The following is a 20,411-nucleotide window of genomic DNA, read 5'->3' as shown; positions in this document are numbered from 1 at the left end:
CCGCCACCTAACTTAAACCAGCAGATTATACAAGACTGCATTATGTTAGACAGGGGTCTAGATATACCCTGGGTTCGTTATATCAAGTCTCAAATGGCCAGCCTTGGATGCCCAGATTTATTTTCAAGCCCTAAAGCTATGGCCAAATCAGCAAAAGTTTTTGAATAGATCTATGCTGTGTAGGGAGGAAAGGGAACTAGCGAAACCCAAAGTGAGGAGTTTTGTCACGCTGAGCATAAGTAGTCAGTTGCAACCATATCTAACATATATAAATAGGCCTTATCACCTGTTTGTATTAATCAGATGTAAGCACAATATGGTTCCATGGCTGCTGGCCTTTCCTAAAGGGGTTCGTTAAGACCCTGTCTTTGTGACAACTTCTCAGACCAAAATCTTCTTCACATGATATTTTTCTGTGATTTTTATGATTCGTTGCGCAGGAAATTTATCATCCCCCTCCTAAGAGGTCAAAACTTTGAAAAAGTTACTTCAGCATTAGTATATTTACAAATGTTGTCATCACCCGTGGTGTGTTTTGCGGTTGCCAGCTATTTAACAGGCGCCCTTAGGTGCAGGAACAGGCTGATGATTGCATAGATGGGATCATGTCATGTTTAAAATGAACTTATTTATGAATTTTTGTAAGAACTGTAGTATTATTATTGTAGTTATTAACTTAGGACTTAGTGTGTTGGACAGGACTATGTTGTATCCGATGTATTTTACAATTGTGCTACACTATGAAATATGAACAATAATTTATGCATTTATGAATTGATTGTATGCTCTTTGATGGTTTTAACTTAACCGAATAAAGCTATACTTGACTTGACCAACATTTTTTTTAAGTGGCCTTAACGGTGACAACGCTTCCGCTTCTTTGACTTCGACTGGGCCTTTTGAGCTTCCCTGAACTGCTCAGTGAAATAGAGCTTGGCCTCCTAGTCCCGAGTGGCCTTCCGATTCATCCAAGCACAGTTGTAGCAAGATGTTTAGTCATGTGACTAGCCCAGGAACCACAGACAGACCTCGTGGGGGTCTGTTACCAAACTCTGTTTGTAGCAATCCTGGCAGGGATTAAAACCTGCTGTTTTTGGAGGGGAAAGTCAATAGTTTCGAAAAAATATTCTGTCAAATGACAGAATCCGAGTGATTAAGTTCCGGATCTGCACCAGAAGGTGCATAAAGAAAGGAACTGACTTCTGAGTGTGGAGGTGGCTGTTTTATGTGGCCATGACATCACTTCATGGTTTGGACGAACCAGATGTGGAACCTCACGAAGTGACATTCCGGCACACAAGTGAATTGCTGAGAAGAATCTCCAGATCCAGTCTGGCATCTGGAGATATTCACAGGGTGAGGAATCTCTGGTTAGAAATATACATCAGAAGAATAAGTGTGCATATATGACTGACACAAAATTCGAGCCAACTGAATCTATTAAATATTGTACCTAAGTTTGTTGTAATAACATGATACTTTATTTATATTGCACATGGAACTGAAAATGGTGACCGTACGTGAGCAAGTCTTGCATGAAGCAGATACGCATTTTGGCCGATGGTATTCTGACAGAATGAAAATAAAATGAGCACCAGCACTTTAACTGGAGCGGCAGCACCTGTTTTTTTAAAGGCTCTATGCCAGCAGTATCTGTTTGTATGAAACTAATAGGTTCGGTGCTTTTGTTCGCATTTGCTGAAACTAGCTCCAATTGGGCGCCCAACTAAAATGGACATTAACTTTTGGATATAATAAAAAAGCACTGGTGATAATAGCACCAATGTGTTTCTGGTTAGGTGAGAGTTTCAGTAGGTAAAACAATTTCTGTTTTCTCATTAACTTTCAAAGACTCCACAAAACATTAAAAAAAACAATGTACACCCACTTTGAGTTCTTCACTGCAACCTTCGTACAGAACAGTTAAGCAGCTGCCCAAAAAAAGGGGAGTGGGGGGGGGGATACCAAAAGTGCCATACCCCATTTTAATTCACATAGGAGCCATTGTCCTTTAGTTCACAAAAACCAGGATGAACGAAATTAAATCTAATTTGGCACAAAGGTAGACTTAATCAAGGGTTGTGATTTGTTGGTTTGATTTGAATTTGTTCAGTAGTTGAAGAGATATTAGCATTTGTAATGGAACTCGCGTTAGGCATGCAGAGATTACATTTTAGAGCTATCCGGACAATTAATGCACAGATACTCTGTACTTTTGCAAATCCAGTAAAAAAAATTTTTAAAAGCCACAGCCTGGACTAAGGGGATTTTTCTCTCTTCATGTATTGCGGACTTGCAATGTGGCTCCAGACTAACCAAACTGCTGCATTCTAATCGGATAGCCTTCACAGAACCATTTCTGTTATGGCCGCCACTACCCAGCATGTTGTACTGAGACCAGAGTTGGGGGGACAGGGCATAAGGGAGCAACTACAGCCCCCAAATACCCTGCGATTATAAGGTAAAAAAAGTATCGCAGAATTCTCGGACGAAAGACCTTCTTAGGCCTCAGGATCTACGAATCCAGCGAAGAAATTGAAAACAAAGTATTTAAATTACTAATTGTGTGCTTTGCCAAAGGTAACAAGTTGGGGTTGGCTGCAAGCAGCATAGTGGGAGAAGTGGTCACAAAGAATTGTTGGACCCATGTGAAGAGTAGATTGCAGCGCTCATCAGAGAGGTATAGCTTTACCCAGACACAAGGCAACACGCACTATAAGTTAAAGCAATACCGTTTCAGGTTTGGAGCGCTGCATAAACTATGCAACCATAGGTAGAGTCAGTGGACCAGCAGGACTGGCTCATGAAAATATGCATACTGCAGGTCCAAGACAACCATCCAGCCGCCTGGGTCGAGAGCAGGAAGGGCTTTGGCCAAATTGAGCATTATAAATGTGTTCTTACAGAGGAAGGCATCCCGAGGGCAAAGGTCTAAAATAGGACTAAACCTCAGTCCTTCGGCTTAAGGAAATAGTGGGCGTAGCAAACCATCCCTGCTCAATACCAGCACAATCTTGATGGCTCCTTTGGCCCATACAGCCTGCACCTCTTGCAGCAAAATGAAATGGTGCTCATCGGAAATCCGCTCCGATGTGGGAGAAAGTAAAATGTCAGATCCTACCGCCTGCATGGTGGCTGTTAGCTGCAAAGGACATCTAAAGCAGCTTGGAAGCTGATGCCTCAGGAGCACAGCACTGTCTCGGGTGACCTGCGCAATGTCTGCTGGATCCACATCCATGATATGGCTGGGGTCACTGCTACACACCAACCCCGTTAGAGCCCATCGATGTCCCAAGCATTTGTGTCCAGGCAAGCTTTGTTGACGTTTGATTGTATCTTGGCCATCCTGAATGGTCTGTGCTGGCCATCTCTCAAAGGGAGTGCATATAACATCCTAACAGGCATTGACTGAACGAAACACTAAGCTGGCGGAACAGAGTTTTGCCCAGGTACCCACAAGTGTGTCAGTCAAAACTTCAATAAATGGAAGCAAGGGCTCAGATGAAGTCGGTGGTGGTAGCAAAACATCCATCATTACAGTGCTTTTCACTCCCACAGAAGGTAGCTGGAGGTCCAGGACCTCACCTGCACGACTAATCAACTTAGCAAATGATATGCTCTCTTTCACATATGGTCTAAGGGGTGACTCTAATGCTGTGCCCGGGAAGGTATATAGCCCACAGGTCTCTTGAAAGTGTGTTGGTAGATCATCTTCATCATCTCCGTCATCTCCGTAATCACTGTTTGGCTGAGCAGAATCTGACCCAAACAGATGATTATGTGTCTGAGAAAAGATTCGAGGAAGAAGAGTTTTGCCTGAATAAGAGAATATGGGGACTGGAAGTGCTAGAGAGGGGATATGATGGGACCTCTGTCGCAGTCGAGGTGGATTTGGCTCCAGCTTGTACACCAGAGTCGGCAGGGGCTCGATCTCAGGTCCTGGTGACATCAGTACAGGTGTCAATGGAGAGAGGACCAATGCGGATCTTGGAGCCAGTGTGAAAGTCAGAACTCAAGTTGTACAGAACCAGAGGTGGGTGAAAGGGCCATAGTTAGCACAGAAGGTGAACCCACCGGCAGTTAACTAGACTGTAGGCCTCTGTGAATCCAAGGGGTCCAAATGCCCACCAGGAGCCTAAAGAGTGCCAAAATATGCAGCATGGACTCCTTGCAGGTGTTGCCGATGGCCCGTGGAAGTTGGACGCAATGGTATCAGCTAAGGAATCAGTTACGCAACAGGGAATAGTGATGGGGTTAAGTTGGCAAACTGATTTTTTGTTTTTACATTTTCAGTGTCATAGGTGCGAAAAGAAAGGAACCACACAGGGATGGTGCTTACATGCAGCGCCACTCTGCACTTCCAGGGCGAAACAAAGTCAATGCGAGCTGCATGGTGCCACCTAGCAGCAACCAGGAGCACTGCTATAAAAATGTACCGATCAAGTCTGGCATCTGGGGAATATTCTAAAGGTGAAAAATATGTGGTTGGAGGTATCCATCAGAAATATTTTTACTTACCGATTTTAGCATAAATAAACTAAATATACCTGCTATTTCCAAACTTTTCCCCACCTCTGTTCTCAGTTAACAACAATTAATTTTTCTTCTTGATATCAACATTTACTGAATGGGTGAATAGAAGAGTGGCAAACAGTATACGTCATGAGGAATGAATAGTAATACATTTATGTTGGTGTCATAAGAAATATACAATTACTGCCCTTTTCAAATCCACATCCCTAGCAGCGAAACGTAAGGCACAGTGGGAGCTCAGACGAATTTAGAAACTCTGCTAGACAAGTGGTGCACATACTACAGCAGAAACAATTAAAGCATACACAGAGTTGGACCACGTGGATTACGAACACAGAAGCAACAGATGAAACAAGATGCAACTGCTATTTCTGAAGACATCTACCCCAACCACCCATGAAAAACCATCACATTCCATTTTTTAATCCAGATCTATTTTCAGGTTGTTTTTTTAAATTCCAAAGTCACAATAAGTTATTTTCCTTGCATATGAAGAACATTCTTTGGCAAGGGGAGCTACACTTCAAGTAACAGGTCACAATTTGGACTTACTACTATTGCCAGCTTTTAGCTTTTTTAAATAATATGAACGACGACAACAGATATTTGACTCCAAAACAAAATAAGGAATTATTAGAGCATTCTATTGGATTACTATTTGACTGCTTCTGAAACAAATTACAAATACAATGTTAGGTGCTATGTGCTTTTGCCACCACAAGATGAAAATACAAAATTGCAGATAATTCTGAACACTTACCACTTCTAATTTCTTGCCGGATGATATGATGACATTCTGCATGCAGAAACTGTAAGTGGTCTGCCACCATTCGCTGCTGGCATTCATGAATCACTTTACTATATGAACTAGGGTGTAAATATTTTCGACACCGCATTTCTTCATCTGTTAATCTACCTAAAATCTAAATGCATAAAAAGGCTTTTCAGAATACATTTTTTCAATGCGTTTTCCACAATCCAGTGTTCACTTTTAACAATCTTCATTTGGGGTAAAATTGGGAAGGTTCCTCTTAGCAGCCTGGCTTCCCTCTTTCTATTAATCATTTATTTCAGTCTTGCAACCCCCCCATCCATCTCTTCTGTATTTCTGCAATGGGTTGCCTTTCTTCCTGTTATTCAAACACAGTGTAACAAACATAGTTAAAATACTGACAACACAACTGAAACAGCATATTTTTACAGTTTATCACAGATTGTTAATTATCCAGAGGGCAACAACCACAGCAGCTTTTGCTCTCCTTCTCGGACAAGACCCCCCTCCCCCACCCAAACACAAGAAACTAGTTCACCATCTTCATGACCAAAGTCGCTAACTGGATGAAAGCCAACTGTCTCAAGCTGAACAGAAGTAGTGATCTTCAGCGAGTACACTTCACCACAGGACTCCAAATAGTGGCTGGCCGAACTTAGACCCACACCTAGCGCACACCTGGAACCCTGGAATAATCAGCAGCAAACTTGACATGACCGCTCAAGTCAATGGTGCCACTGCATCTTGCTTCCACACACTAAAGATGCTGAGGAAGATTTTCAAATTACTCGCAAGCAACACAACAGAACTGCCACTCACTTGATCTGCAAAATAAAATCCCAGAAAGTGGATTTGTTCTAGTTTCAATTGCCATTAGTAATACTAATTCCAAGATTCACTTGGTAATTTTATGCAATACCTCTGAGGCTGACTGCTGAGCACTCTGGTGCAGAACTGAGGACTTCACCTGTAGGAATTCCTGGCACTCTTCTGAATTACTGACGATTAGGCAGTCACACTAGCCACTTGGCTACAAAGTTTGGTGCTGCGAAATTATGGAAAAAACAGTAATCTCTACCTGCTCTTCTCGCTGAAGCATATTGCGTCTCCTTGCCAGGCAGTGAATTGTACTGTGAGGGTCACATACTACAGAAGCACAGCTGGACAGCTACCTGGGGGCTATACCGTCTTTATGCCTAGAGCTGCCAAGATGAAGTCACTCCATCTCTACTGCTATGTGGCAGGGCACATGGTCACTGACCAGGCCCGGAATCTGTAGCCACTTTTTCTGCCCTGGAGCAACAAACCAGCTACTGCCCTGGAAAGAACAGAAATTCCCGCCATCTTCTAAATGTGTGCCATAATCTGACTGGGTGCAGAAGAGGCACTATGTAGCTGGAGGCTCAACTCCCACTACAATCGGCTGCTGGGTTTGGGGATCCTATACCTAACCAAAGCAAATCAGGCTCTAACCAAGACTGAGCCAGGAACAATTTAACCTTTCGTGCTTATGGTAGCATTACTGCTGTACAGCCAGTCATGCTTGAACTTCAGTGTCTTGGAGTCAGAGCCTGATGGTGCAAACTCTCCGAGGGGGCTTCTGACTTACCCAAGTGGAACATAGCGCAACAAATCTATACTGCACCTGATTCATCTACCGAGTACACATCAGTGTCTAAAACGGTTGACTGCCCACCATCTAGAGCTCTACGAAAAGCATGTTAGTCCACCTGCCTTTTGTTTTAAATATTATACTAGCCCAAGGGACAAAATACTACAGAATGTTACAAGTCCTGTAAACATCCACGCGCCCCATCTATATATTATTATATTAATCAAATGTTATTTTGTTTTATTACAACTGATAAAAGCATTGCTCAGCAATAGTGATTAAAACACAATATAATTTATTCAAAAAAATGGTATAATCCCTACTTTCCCAAAAAGTACAGAACTACATTACTAAATGACTGTGCATGGCAGGCTACTCAAAAAATCGTTAATCTGACAATGGCTCTCAATAGTTAGGATGGATGAGGGCTATTATGGCAAATACATACTTTATGCCAACTGTTGTAAGCCTGAGGTCAATGGCTTTGCAAGGGTCATACTTCTCAAAGGTAGGTCCTTCCATCTTACGAAGCATTAAAGCTTGTAGGTCCGTGCTCTTTTTTCTATTTCAATAATTGTTTTAATTGATTTTACGCTTCCTGTCTGACAGAAGTAATTAATCTACGTCTCTGGTATATAACCATTGTTATTTTTGTTCATGAAATTTTGTTTTTAAAGGAATCTCTACAAACACAATCTACTTTCATTACATGTCAATAGAAAATGATCACTTCAAAGTCCCCAGATTTCTTTTTACATTTATTTGGGCATCCTCCAAGCAAATTAGGAATATGCTACTTACCAGTATGCATCTGTTCTTGGCATGTAGGGCTGCTGACATTCATATCTGTGCATAGATCGCCGCCTAGTGTTTGGTCCGGATGATTGCGCATTGTTGTCCTGGAAGAGTCTTCTAAGTATCACGAGATAGGTGGCTCCTCCCCTGGACTACAGTGCGCATGGGCATCCTCTCCATCCTCAGATTGTTTTTTGCCATTGTGGCAGAGATGGAGTGTAATACAGTAAGAGAGGACCATGCCTGAGAATTGTGTTGAGTACTACAGCTGCGACAGGCACCGGGGAGGAGGGCGGGCGATATGAATGTCAGCAGCCCTACATGCCAAGAACAGATGCATACTGGTAAGTAGCATATTCCGTTCGAGGCATGTGGGCTGCTGAATTCATATCTGTGCATAGAATAAATAGCAGTTACCTCCTTATCGGCGGTTGCCCGTGCCAGCTGCAGCAGTCTGAAAGAGAGTTCTGAGAACAGCCTGTCCTACAGCAGCTTGCTGCTTGAAGTGCACATCTACGCAGTAGTGTTTGGTAAATGTATGTATGGTGGTCCATGTGGCTGCTCTACATATATTCTCTAGAGGAATGTTACCTAGGAAAGCCATGGATGCCCCTAACTTGCATGTGGAATGCGCTCTTGGGGGAACTGTTAATGTGCGTTTAGCCTTTTGATAACATATCTGTATGCACTTAACAATCCATCTGGCTATACCTGATTTGGAAATGGGGTTGCCTTTGTGTTGCGGAGAGAAGGCAACAAACAGTTACTTAGTCTTACGAAAATCCTTTGTCCTGTCGATGTAATACAGGAGAGCCCTTTTGACATCTAAGGTGTGCAGTGCTCTGTCTGCCACTGAGTCAGGGTTTGGAAAGAAAACTGGCAGTTCTAGGTTTTGATTAATGTGGAACGGCGAGATTACCTTTGGCATGAACTTGGGGTTGGTGCGCAGCACCACCCTATTAGCATGAATTTGTAGGTAGGGCTCTTGAATCGTGAGGGCTTGAAGCTCGCTGACTCTTCGCAGCGATGTGATGGCTATTAGAAAGGCCACTTTCCAAGTCAGGAACTGTATCTCACAAGAATGGAGAGGCTCAAAGGGGGGCCCCATGAGCCTGGTGAGAACGATATTTAGATTCCAGACAGGCGAAGGAGGGTGTCTGGGAGGGATCACCCTTTTAAGGCCCTCCAAAAAGGCTTTGATGGCAGGCACTCGAAAAAGTGAAAGGTGCTGCCTGTTCTGAAGATAAGCGACTATAGCAGCCAAATGTATCCTGATGGAACTATACGCTAGGTTGCATTGGTACAGATGCAGTAGGTAACATATGATGTTTTGCGTGGATGCATCTAGCGGATTAACCCCTTCCCTGCTGGCCCGTTTCCGCCGCTGTGCGGTAAACAAACGAACAGGGGCGGGCCATGACTTACCCCAGCCGTCATCAGCACACGAGCACTGTAGTGCATGACGGCTGGGGTTCGTCATCAGCATGGAAGGGGTTAATGTCATTGTTGGAACAGTAAATGACAAATAGTTTCCATTTGGCTGCATAGCACGCCCTGGTTGTAGGCCGCCTTGCCTCCTTGATGATGTTCATACACTCAGGGGGCAAGTTGAGGTAGCCAAACTCTATGACCTCAGGAGCCAAATCGCTAGGCTCAACTGTTGAGGATCTGGGTGCTGAATGTCTCCATGGCTCTGAGTGAGGAGGCTGGGAGTGAGGCGCAGCCGTTGGTGAGGCACCACTGTAAGTTCCAGGAAGGTGGTGTACCAGGCCTGCCGTGCCCACGTTTGAGAAAGTAGGATGAGCGTCATGGAGTGCTGCCGCAGTTTGCGCGCCACCAGCGGTATGAGTGGACTGGGGGAAAAGCGTACGCAAATCTGCCTGACCAGTTCATCCATATCGCATTGCCCTGAGACTGCGGGTGTGGGAACCTGGCGGCAAAGCATTGGCATTTTGCTTTCTCTTTTGTTGCGAAGAGGTCGATCTCTGGATGACCCCACTCCTGGAAGTATGGCTGGAGTACCGAGGGGTGGATTTCCCACTCGTGCATCTGATGACTGTGTCTGCTGAGCAGGTCTGCCATCTGGTTGTCTACTCCTGGGAGATGCTCCGCCATGAGGAAGATGTTCCTCTGAATGGCCCACTTCCACATGCTCTGGGCCAGGTGAGATAGCTGCGGGGAGTGTGTGCCTTCCTGCTTCTGGATGTAATACATGGCAGTCATGTTGTCCGTCCGGATCAACACGACCTTTTTGCACAGGTGCAACTTGAACGCTTTCAGTGCCATGAAGATTGCCATGAGCTCTAGCAGGTTGATATGCATTTTCTGCTGTTGTGTGGTCCCTAGTCCCTGCACCGTGTAATGGAGGACATGCGCTCCCCAACCCTGGAGAGATGCGTCCGTGGTTAGCACTATCTGTGGGACAGGCTCTTGGAACGGTCGTCCCCTGCAAAGGTTTTGTGGATTCCACCAATGCAGAGAGTTGTAAGCACAACCAGTCACCAACACTAGGTCTTTGAGATGCCCATGAGCGTGGTTCCACTGACGTGCCAAGCATTCTTGAAGGGGACGCATGTGCAGTCTCGCGTGCGGGACTATGAATATGCAGGATGCCATCATACCGATCAGTTGCATGAACACCTGCGCTGGGAGTGATTGTGGAGGCCTGAACCTCCGAATGAGCAGCTGCATGCTGTTGACCCTGGCAGAGTTCGGCTGTGCTGTTGCCGTCAGAGTGTTCAATGTTGCCCCCAGGTACTGGTGCACATGGGCTGGCTGCAGGTGTGACTTTGTGTAGTTGAGTGAGAACCCCAAACTGTGAAGGAGGTGAATCGTGCGCGACATGTGGCTGGTACACTGCTGGGCTGACTTGGCCTGAACGAGCCAGTCGTCCAGGTAGGGATAGACGTGAACATGTTGTCTGCGAAGGTGCGCAGCCACGGTCGCTAAGCACTTGGTGAACACTCTGGGGGCAGTGGTGACCCCGAAAGGCAGAACCTTGAATTGGTAATGCTGATTGTTGATGGTGAACCGGAGATATTTTTTGTGACTCGGGTGAATGGGAATGTGGAAATATGCATCCTTGAGGTCCAGGGTTGCTAGAAAGTCGCCCTGACTGAGCAACGGCAGGACCTGCTGTAAGGTTAACATATGAAAGTGTTCTGAAAGGATGTATTGGTTGAGGGGTCTGAGGTCTAGAATGGGCCGCAGGGATCTGTCCTTTTTTGGGATCAAGAAGTACAGAGAGTACACCCCTGTACCTCGTTCTTCCGCAGTCACGAGCTCTATTGCCCCTTTTTGCAGCATGGAGAGGACTTCTTGCTGCAATAAGTGCATGTGCTCTGCGGACATAGGACGGTGCCTTGGGGGTATGTTTGGGGGGTGGAGGTTAGTTCCAGACAATAGCCGTATCGGATAAGTTGTCTCACCCACCTGTCCGTGGTAATACCTTCCCAGACTGGCAGGAACTGCTGGAGTCTTCCCCTGACAGGTGTTAGATGGTCGGGGGGCAATGACAAGGCGTCACTGTTTGTTGGGAGCGGAGGATCTGGTGTTGTTATTGCCACGTCCTCTGCCTTTGGCTCTGTTCCAACGGTATCCACCCCTGGTATTCTTTGTGTAGGTGGATTGCGTGCTCCCTTTGGTGTACTGAGCCTGCTGTAAAACCTGTCCTCTAGAGGCTCCCCTATTACCGGAGCGACGAAAGGAACTGCCCCGAAATTGCTGAGATTGCAGAGCCCCCATTGATTTGGCTGTCTCAGTGTCCTTTTTTATTTTTTCGAGTGTCGTGTCTACCACGGGACCAAAAAGGAAGTCTGGGTTAACTGGCTGGTTGAGCAGAGTTGTTTGACTCTCTGGCTTGAAACCAGAGATGCGGAGCCATGCGTGACGTCTTAGCATCACACTAGTGTTTACGGCCCTAGCTGCCGTGTCTGCTGCGTCCAGTGCGCATTTGATGGACGCATTAGAAATCAATTTCCCTTCCTGTATCATCATCTCTGCTCCCTCCTTGTATATATCAGGCAGGTGTTGCAACAACTGTTCTAGTGTGTCGTAGTGCGCCCTGTCGTATCTAGCCAACAGGGCCTGTGTATTGGAAATCCTCCAAATATTAGCAGCCTGCGCTGCCACTCGCTTTCCTGATGCCACCAGAATCTTCGATTCCTTGTCCGGAGGTGGAGCGTCACCACTAGTTTGTGAGTTAGCCCTCTTGCGGGCATTGGCCACTACACGGGAGTCCAAGGGGAGCAGGCCTTTGATGTAGGTGAGGTCCACTGGAGCAGGCCTATATTTTTTCTCAATCCGAGGGTTAATAACCCTAGCTTTTGTGGGTTCTTTGAAAATGTCTGCAGCATGTTTCAGGACCCCTTTAAGCATAGGCAAAGTCTTAGTGGAACGTTCAGAGGTGGAGAAAGTGTCAAACAAGAAATCTTCGTCCACAGGTTCTGCGTGCATCTCCACGTCATGGTGGAGTGCTGCCCTTTCTATCAAAGCGTTAAACGCCGCAGTGTCCTCAGTTGGTGATGTTTTGACGATGTAGGACTGGGCGTCTGGTGCAGCATGTGGATCATCAGGGTCTACAGTTTGATCTACAGCCTCAGACCACTGTTGTGGTTCATCCTGATCAGTGTCTGCGTGATAAGCAAAGGCCGCTTGACCATAGTCTTCACCCATGTCCTCCTCGCTTTGTGCTGGAGAATATGCCATTTGCTGGGAATAGCCCTGAACGTGCTCGAAGAGAACTGGTGAGGTGGCCGAGTCCTTCTTCCGTTTAAGAGGAATTTTGTAACCCTCCAATGGATGTTCAGGCGAGATCTTCCGCTTGTGGATGGTTAGCCTGCCTGATTCCGAGTCGATAAAGAGTTTCGACTGGTTGTCGTACGAGGGCTCGTGGAACACAACCCCTTCAGGGGCGGGCTTCACAGGCGCCGACGAAGTTTTGGAAGGCTCGGCGCCCTTGTGGTGTTCGAGATGCTTCGTCGAGCTGTTGGCGGAAAACCGAACTTAATCGGAGGGTGTCCGACTGTTTTGGAGCTTGATGTAGTGGTCGATTCGAGCTGCTTCAGCGCCTGAGGAGGACGCTTGCCCGAAGGCGTCGACTCGATCTCCTGGCATGGAGCATTTCCAGCCTTAGGCGTCGACGCGGCCTGCTGCTTCGGGTCGGCTTTGGCCTTCGGCTCGAGGTGCTTGCTGAGCAGTGGCTTGAGCCCAGAGATCTTCGGCTCGACGGCCTTCTTCGTCTGGAGGCCCTTGGCCTTGTCGCCATGTTTGTGCGTCGACGCCGACGGCGTCGAGGTGACGTGTTTGCTGGTTGAGCTCTGCTTCGACGCTCTAGTTGTTGGAGGCGACCGCCACTTTCGACACCGAAGGGTCGTCGATAATCTTTGATTGGACTGGCGTCGACGTCGAACCGACCACCATCTTAAGTAGTTTCGGTTTCGTTTTTGGCTCTGTCGGTTTCGATTTAGATTTAGAGGAATCGACCGATGGCTCCTTGGATGCAGTCTTAGCCTGGCTTGGACGCGGGGCTATAGAACGTGCAGGAAGATCTTGGCTAAGGCCTCTCGGCGATGCCTCAACCTGAGCCGTAGGGAGCGTAATGTCAGTTATAGGCCCCGCTACTGCAGTTGGGCCTGGCTCATCACTGGAGTCTTCGTCGACGGCTCCGATGGCCCCTTCGTCGTCCCCTACCTCGACGACGTCTTCTTCGTGGACGTAGTCTTCAGCATGCTTGTCCACCTCGAAGTTGGAGTCATGCTCCGACGCTGGTTCCGACTGCACTTCAGGAACCTCTTCTTCTTCTTCTTCTTCTTCATATTAGACGCCTTCCTCGTCACCGGCCTCGAAAATGTTGACCGGTTCGGACACCGACTGTTGCACCGACTGCCTTGCTGCGCGTCGAAGTTTAAGCGTCTTCTTGGAGCGGAACTTCGAGCAGGCCATTGTAGGAGAGTAGGGTCTGCAATCCTATTATCACCCCAGATTTTTGCTTCACTGGTTTACGACTTCTCTGGCTGTGGGCCTGCTAATCAGACCCACAGCCTTGCTGTTCTCTCACTAAATTGACACGTGTACCTTAAGTGCATTTACCAATTGGACCTGGGCCACCTTATCAGACCCTGTCACTCAGGGCATAGGTGTACCCAGGGCCTACCAGGAGCTGCAGCATGTATTTTGCCACCCCTGGCTGGCCATCTAAATCTGACACAACTGGCTGCACGACAGCTGGGGCAAGGTGGTGTAATCACCCTTTGCTTTAGATATAGTATACCTATATCTAACCCTAAAATGGACACACAGATTCCTATCAGTCACTCCTATGGCAGGCCTTGACAATCCTGAAGGCAGAGTGCTTGGAATCGTGTGAGATGGTGCTCTGGCATGAGCTGAGCCGTTTGCAGCTTGCGGAACCAAGTCCTAATAGCTGTTCCATGATAACGCATGCCATATACTCTTAAGTGCATTATAATCCTCGCGGTTATATGCTATTTCTGGTATCGCTTTATCAAAACATGTCGAGTAAGGTGTCATACGAATTGGAATACTAACCCCTCGCCAATTCTGGCGATGGGGGTAGCATTCCACCCTTCTAGAGGGACACGACATGTATGTAACTGTGAACCCCGGTTAAAGTTAACTCGAGCCTCAGCATCACAAAATGGATGCTGCCATCACAGACACAAGTCTGACCTCCTGCTGCTGGGAGTCCTTCCAGCGAGGGAGGCTTGGACAAAGGGTTTCCTGTCAGGGGCGGTGCTAGCACCATCCCAGACAGGGTTTTGTGTATCCTGGGTAGGCAGGGCTTTAGAGGAAGGTGACTGCAAGTGGCACCCCGGTGCTCACTATGCATCTGCCGGCTAGAACCAGTTCCAGGGGCACCCAGCCCCTGAGCTGGGGAAAGCCCGGCATGGGAGAGGGGTGTAACCACCCCCCTTCCTGGTCCCACCCATGGGCAGGACCTAGTCGCGTGCCAGCCCCTTTTCCTAGTATAAAGATAGGAGCGGGCCCCTTTCCAAATTAGATCATCTTTGAATCCTGAAATTACTTTCTACAAAAGGAACTCTCGACTTCTTCTCAAGATTTCTCCCTTGTGACTAAGGAGTAGTCACCCTGCACCCGCAGGCACCATCCAAGAACACTGCGGTTTGCTGCACGTCCTTCCTCCGGAATCCGACTGACCAGCACGACGAGACCCGGCTTCCCTGGCACCTCTGACCTCTACCCACATTGTCAGCTCAGCTGAGATCCGTGGGTGCGACGAGACCTCGAGGGACCGGTCATCTTCAAGACTGCACGACTCTTGCCCAGCACGACCGCCGAGGGATTCTCGAGTGAGTGCTTTGGGGTCCGAGAAGCCCCAGCCCTGAGCAGCTCCAGCACCGAAGTTCAGCCCTCCAGCATCCACCCGATCTGCGTGGGGCCCTTCTGCTTTTTGCTGCTCACCGCGTTGTCTGGCTACTAGCCCGCTGGCTTGTGGCCTTCCCGACGACGAACGACGACATCAACACCGCTGGTCTGGTTGCTCCAGACTGGCCCTTGCTCCCCTCCAAAAGAGGAGCACCCCGGACCCTCCTGGTCCACTCCAGACGCCATTTTGAGTCCACCGCGTGGGCTTGCATTTGCCAAGACTTGTTGCCCCAATCCTGGGTCCAGCGACGTCGACAGCAGATACCATCGTGGGACAGCTCGCACCTCCATCCTGGTCGCCGACAACGCCTCCTGGTCCGTGAGACTGCAGAGCCCAGCGTCGCCCACTCACCTGGTCGAGGTGACTCCATCCGGTGCCATCCTGGTGCCCATCTAATCACTGGCTAGTGATTCAGAACTTGGTCCCCTCTGCTTACAGGTGTCTTCCATCTCCGATCCAGGCTTGGATCCATCCGAATCTCTTCACTGGTCGCCTGCCAGCAACTTCTTCTTTCAGGCCCCTGGTTCGTCAACGAGGGTTTCCGACGACACTTGAACCCTATGCAGCCGCAGCCCCTGGGCTAGGTAAACAGAGTACCCCGGTGCTCCAGCGTAGAACAACTCTCTAAGTGCCTAGATCCACTTTCGTTTTTGACCTACCTAGTCAGGTTCGCCCGAGAACACTAACTTTTGCATTTACTAGTATCCATAGACTTTGTTCCGCATCCCGCGTGAGAGTGCACACTCTGCACCCGAGTCCCCTAGGCCTCCTGCTAGTAATCTGAAGGTTCAGTAGTCCAGTCCTAGCGATTCCAAACCCTATGAGATTAGTACTTACCTGCTAGTAATTTTGCATTCCACTTTTAGAGTATATGGTTTTTCGTGCCCCTCGGGCATTTGTGTAAATTGTGCAACTTAAAGTATTTTCGTAAGAGTTTTGTTGTGTGCTTAGTACCCTGTCCTCATAAAGAGTACAGGGCTCTTGTGATCTAAATAAATACACTGTTTATTTTCATAACACTTGTGTGGTGTCCTTTCACTTGGTGTTCAAGGGGTATATGTGATGGTATAACAGCTGGCTTAACAGGCCCTCTAGAGTTTAGCCCGAAGACTGCTCGTATCCATGCTACTAGGATAGCTGGTCTATAAGGTTGACTTACAACCAATCATCAATAAGGGTTGTTTGGACTGATACAAAGTGCTCACTAGAATAGTGAACATTATATATCAAGCCAACTTCTCACAGCCATACAGCTGGCCTCGTCGTGCTCGGGGGACAAACATTTATTGCACACCGGGTGCACATCGATATGGGGGTATTTAGAATTATAGACGGGGCATCGTTTAAACGGGCTCCGTTCCATCGTCGTCGTAGTCTGGGCCTGTGGTGTCGAAGCGAGAAACAGCTTCCGACGTCCGGTTCGAAGAACTGGAAAGGAACAGGCACCGAACGAGACAATACCGACGCTGTGAAGGCCTTTTGGCTTTAGGAAAAAGTCAATATAAAGTTTCCGAACTAGAGTCGAGAAAGTACATCCGAACCCAATGGCGGAAAAAAACAATCTGAGGATGGAGAGGATGCCCATGCGCACTGTAGTCCAGGGGAGGAGCCACCTATCTCGTGATACTTCGAAGACCCAACACTAGGCGGCGATCTATGCACAGATATGAATTCAGCAGCCCACATGCCTCGAACATAGGCTTTTCTAATTCCAAATACCAGCCAATGACCCTTAGTCATACCGTTTGTTCAGGATCAGTTTCGGACTTCCATTGTCTGGCTAGATCTCTTTATGCATGTAATATGTCAGACCGGTTGTATGAAAGAGGCACACATGGCCGAACCATGCGTGCCTCTCCCATGCAGTCAGAACCACGTATGCGTCTTAATCACACATTCCTTTACCAAGCATGCCGTTACCATGCAATTTCATGGTAATGGCATGAATGGTAAAGGGATATGAGTGGCTAAGGTCACCATGAACCTGACCCCCCTCCTACCCCACGGTGTCTCTAAAACTACCCCAACCCCTTACACTGCCCTGAGATCTACCCCGACATTCCCAGGCCTAAAAACTACCTATTCCCCTCCCCTGCCCTGAGGCCCAAAACCATGCCCTTTAAATACACCACCCCGCCCCAGCGCTGTCCCTAAAACTGCCCGACCACCCGGCCTGACAACTAGCCCCTCCCCCTCAGCCCATCTCCACTTACCTCAATGCATCCTCTGACTCTCTTCCTGGTGTCTTTCTGCTTCCACCATCACCACAGAAGCAGCTAGACCCCACACTACCTTAACCAAAAATATGCATGGTTAAGGCATACGTCAGAGTTCAGACGCCATTCGTGATCCATCATGCACCGGCAGCTGAGTTTGTCCGCCCTGGCGTTCAGGGAACCAGGTGTTGAACCACCAAGGTGATGCCCTGGTGTTCCAGCCATGTCCAGAGGCGCAGAGCCTCCTGACAAAGGGTCCACGACCCCACCCGCCCAGTTTGTTGCAGTACCACATGGCCGTGGTGTTGTCCATGAACACCTGCACTACACCTCCCAGGACAGAGGGAAGGAATGCCTTCAGTGAAAGTCGGATCGCCCGCAGCTCAAGTCCCAGGTTCAAGTCCCACTGAGGCATCACAAAGGGAACAGGTGGAAACATGTGTGTGATGCCCTTCAGAAAACGAGTTACTATAGGGGACTTGAACAAAGAAGGTTGATCAGGCAGCTTTAGAAAGGCCGAAAGGGCAGAAAGGTAGCCCTTTATAGTGCCCAGAGCAGAGCCCTGCTGAGCAAGAGAAAGAAGGAAGAGAAGAACCTCAGAAAGAGGGGCAGAGAGGATCCATAGCCTTTGCTGTGCACCATGCCACAAATCTGTTCAACCGGCAGGCGTATACTGAATATGTGGAGGGACGCCTGGCTGCCAGAATACCATTACAGACTTCAGGAGGCAAGTCAAATGGACTCAACTGTCGCCACTTAATCTCCAAGCATGGAGGTAGAGACTGGACAGGTTCGGGTGGAGGACCGTCCCCTGCTGCTGCGTTAGAAGGTCCTCTTGAAGAGGCAGACGGATCGGGGGACCGACTGACATATTGAGTAGCTCGGGATACCAGTACCTTCGAGCCCAGTCCGGAGCCACAAGGATGACTTGGGCCCGGTCGCGCCCGATTTTCTTCAGCACTCTGGGCAGAAGTGGTATAGGCGGAAAGGCGTATAACAGACCGCAACTCCACTTGCGACGAAATGCGTCGTCGAGCGAGTGCCGCCTTGGAAAATCCAACGCTCAGAACGGATGACATTGCGCGTTTTCTTCGGTGGCGAATAGATCTAACCAAGGCTCTCCCCATTGCAGAAAGATGCCTTGCGCCACGTCCGAGTTCTGACGCCATTCGTGATCCATCGAGCACCGTCGGCTGAGTTTGTCCGCCCTGGCGTTCAGAGAACCTGCCAGGTGGTGAACCACCAGGTCACGCCCTGATGTTCCAGCCACTGCCAGAGGCGCAGAGCCTCTTGACAGAGGGTCCAGGACCCCACACCGCCCTGTTTGTTGCAGTACCACATGGCGGTGGTGTTGTCCGTGAACACCTGCACTGCACTCCCTCGGGCAGAGGGGAGGAATGCCTTCAGTGCCAGACGAATCGCCCGCAGCTCCAGAAGGTTGATATGGAGGCCTCTGATCTCCGCCTCTCCCATGTGACCTCCCCAGCCCTGGAGGGACGCGTCCGTCACAACTACGTGCTCCGGTTGGGGAAGGGAGAGGGATCTGCCGCTGACCCAATCGCGGTCCGTGAGCCACCACTGCAGCTGTCTTGCAGTGCCCTCCGAGATCAGGACATGGTCGGACAGGTTACCCTGATGCTGGGCCCACTGAAACTACAGGTTCCACTGCAGAGCCCGCATCCGCCACCGGGCGTGATGCACCAGAAGGATGCAGGAAGCCATCAGCCCCAGAAGCCGCAGCGTCAAGCTGACCGAGACTCGGGATAAAGGCTGAAAGAGTGGAATCAGAGCCTGAATATCCCGGACTCGCTGCTCGGGAGGATAGGCCCGAAACTGCGCCGAGTCGAGAACAGCTCTGATGAAGAGGAGCTTTTGGGAGGGACACAGGTGTGATTTCGGCACGTTGATGGAAAACCCCAGCAGGTGCAGGAGATCCGCCTTCATCTGGAGGTGGTTGACGACTGCCTGGGGGCAGCCCGCCTTCAACAACCCGTCGTCGAGGTAGGGGAAGACTGAAACCCCTAACCTGCGCAGATGAGCTGCGACCACCGCCATCACTTTCGTGAACACCCGTGGGGCGCTGGTAAGGCCAAAGGGAGCACGGTGAACTGAAAGTGCTCGAGGCCTACCGTGAGCCGCAGGTAACGCAAGTGGGCCGGCAGGACGGGGATGTGAAAGTAAGCGTCCTGCAAGTCCAACGCCACCATCCAGTCGTGCGGGTCTAGGGCAGCCAAGACCTGAGCCAAAGTCAACATCTTGAACTTCTCCTTCCGGAGGACGCGGTTGACGTTCCGTAGGTCCAAGATAGGGCGTAGGCCCCCTTTGCCCTTCTTGGGAACCAGAAAGTAGTGGGAGTAACAACCACACCCAACTTCTGGCCCAGGAACGCGCTCGATGGCCCCCTTGGCCAAGAGGGCCGTAACTTCCTCGTGCACAAGTCGCAAGTGGTCTCCGACACGCGGTGGTACCGCGGTGGCACCGCGGTGGCATGGCTGGAGGGGTCGCCTTGAAGGGGAGGGAGTAGCCCCTTCGGACGATTTGCAGCACCCACCTGTCCGATGTGACGGTGCACCAGTGGGAGAGGTGATGGCGAACCCTGCCCCCCACGGGCGTCACATGGGCCTGAAAACTCGGAAGGTTTTGAAGCAGATGCTGCGGGAGCAGGTGCGGACTGGCCTCGCCGTTGTCCCCGACCGCCTCCCTGGCGGTTTCCACGGCCGCCACCGCGCTGAAGATTCTGTTGAGGCGGCGTGTGGCTGGCGGCACGTGTGGGGGCGCCCCTTCCTTGGCCACGAAAGGAGCGAAAGGCACCCGACTGTTGGCGCGGGCCGAGAGGCCCAAGGGCTTGGCCGTAGCCCTGGAGTCCTTAAAGCGCTCAAGCGCGTGGTCTGCCTTGTCGCCAAATAGGCGACGGCCATCAAACGGCATGTCACCAGGCGTGGCGTCGAACCGCCACTTCCGTAGCCATCGCTCTGCCCAGTGTATCGTGGTATCCAGTCCGCACCAGATAGAGTACCGTGCCGCATCTCGACCCTCCACTAGGGCTTGGGCGAGTTTAGCCCTGACCTCCTCAGG

At 49.4% G+C, this 20,411-nt stretch overlaps 1 protein-coding gene across 1 annotated transcript in view; it reads right to left on the bottom strand.

Annotated features, from left to right (window-relative positions):
- CUL2 (cullin 2) overlaps positions 1-20,411 on the bottom strand; it is a 570,015-nt gene that overhangs the window by 402,402 nt on the left and 147,202 nt on the right. Inside the window, exon 9 of the mRNA XM_086941531.1 lies at positions 5,294-5,456. Within this exon, the coding sequence (XP_086797657.1) occupies positions 5,294-5,456 (163 nt within the window). The remainder of the gene's footprint in view (positions 1-5,293; positions 5,457-20,411) is intronic.

Source organism: Lissotriton vulgaris, chromosome 10 (genome assembly GCF_964263255.1).
Source record: "Lissotriton vulgaris chromosome 10, aLisVul1.2, whole genome shotgun sequence".
Classification (NCBI taxonomy): Eukaryota; Metazoa; Chordata; class Amphibia; order Caudata; family Salamandridae; genus Lissotriton; species Lissotriton vulgaris.
This window is presented reverse-complemented; position numbering and strand designations above follow the sequence as displayed.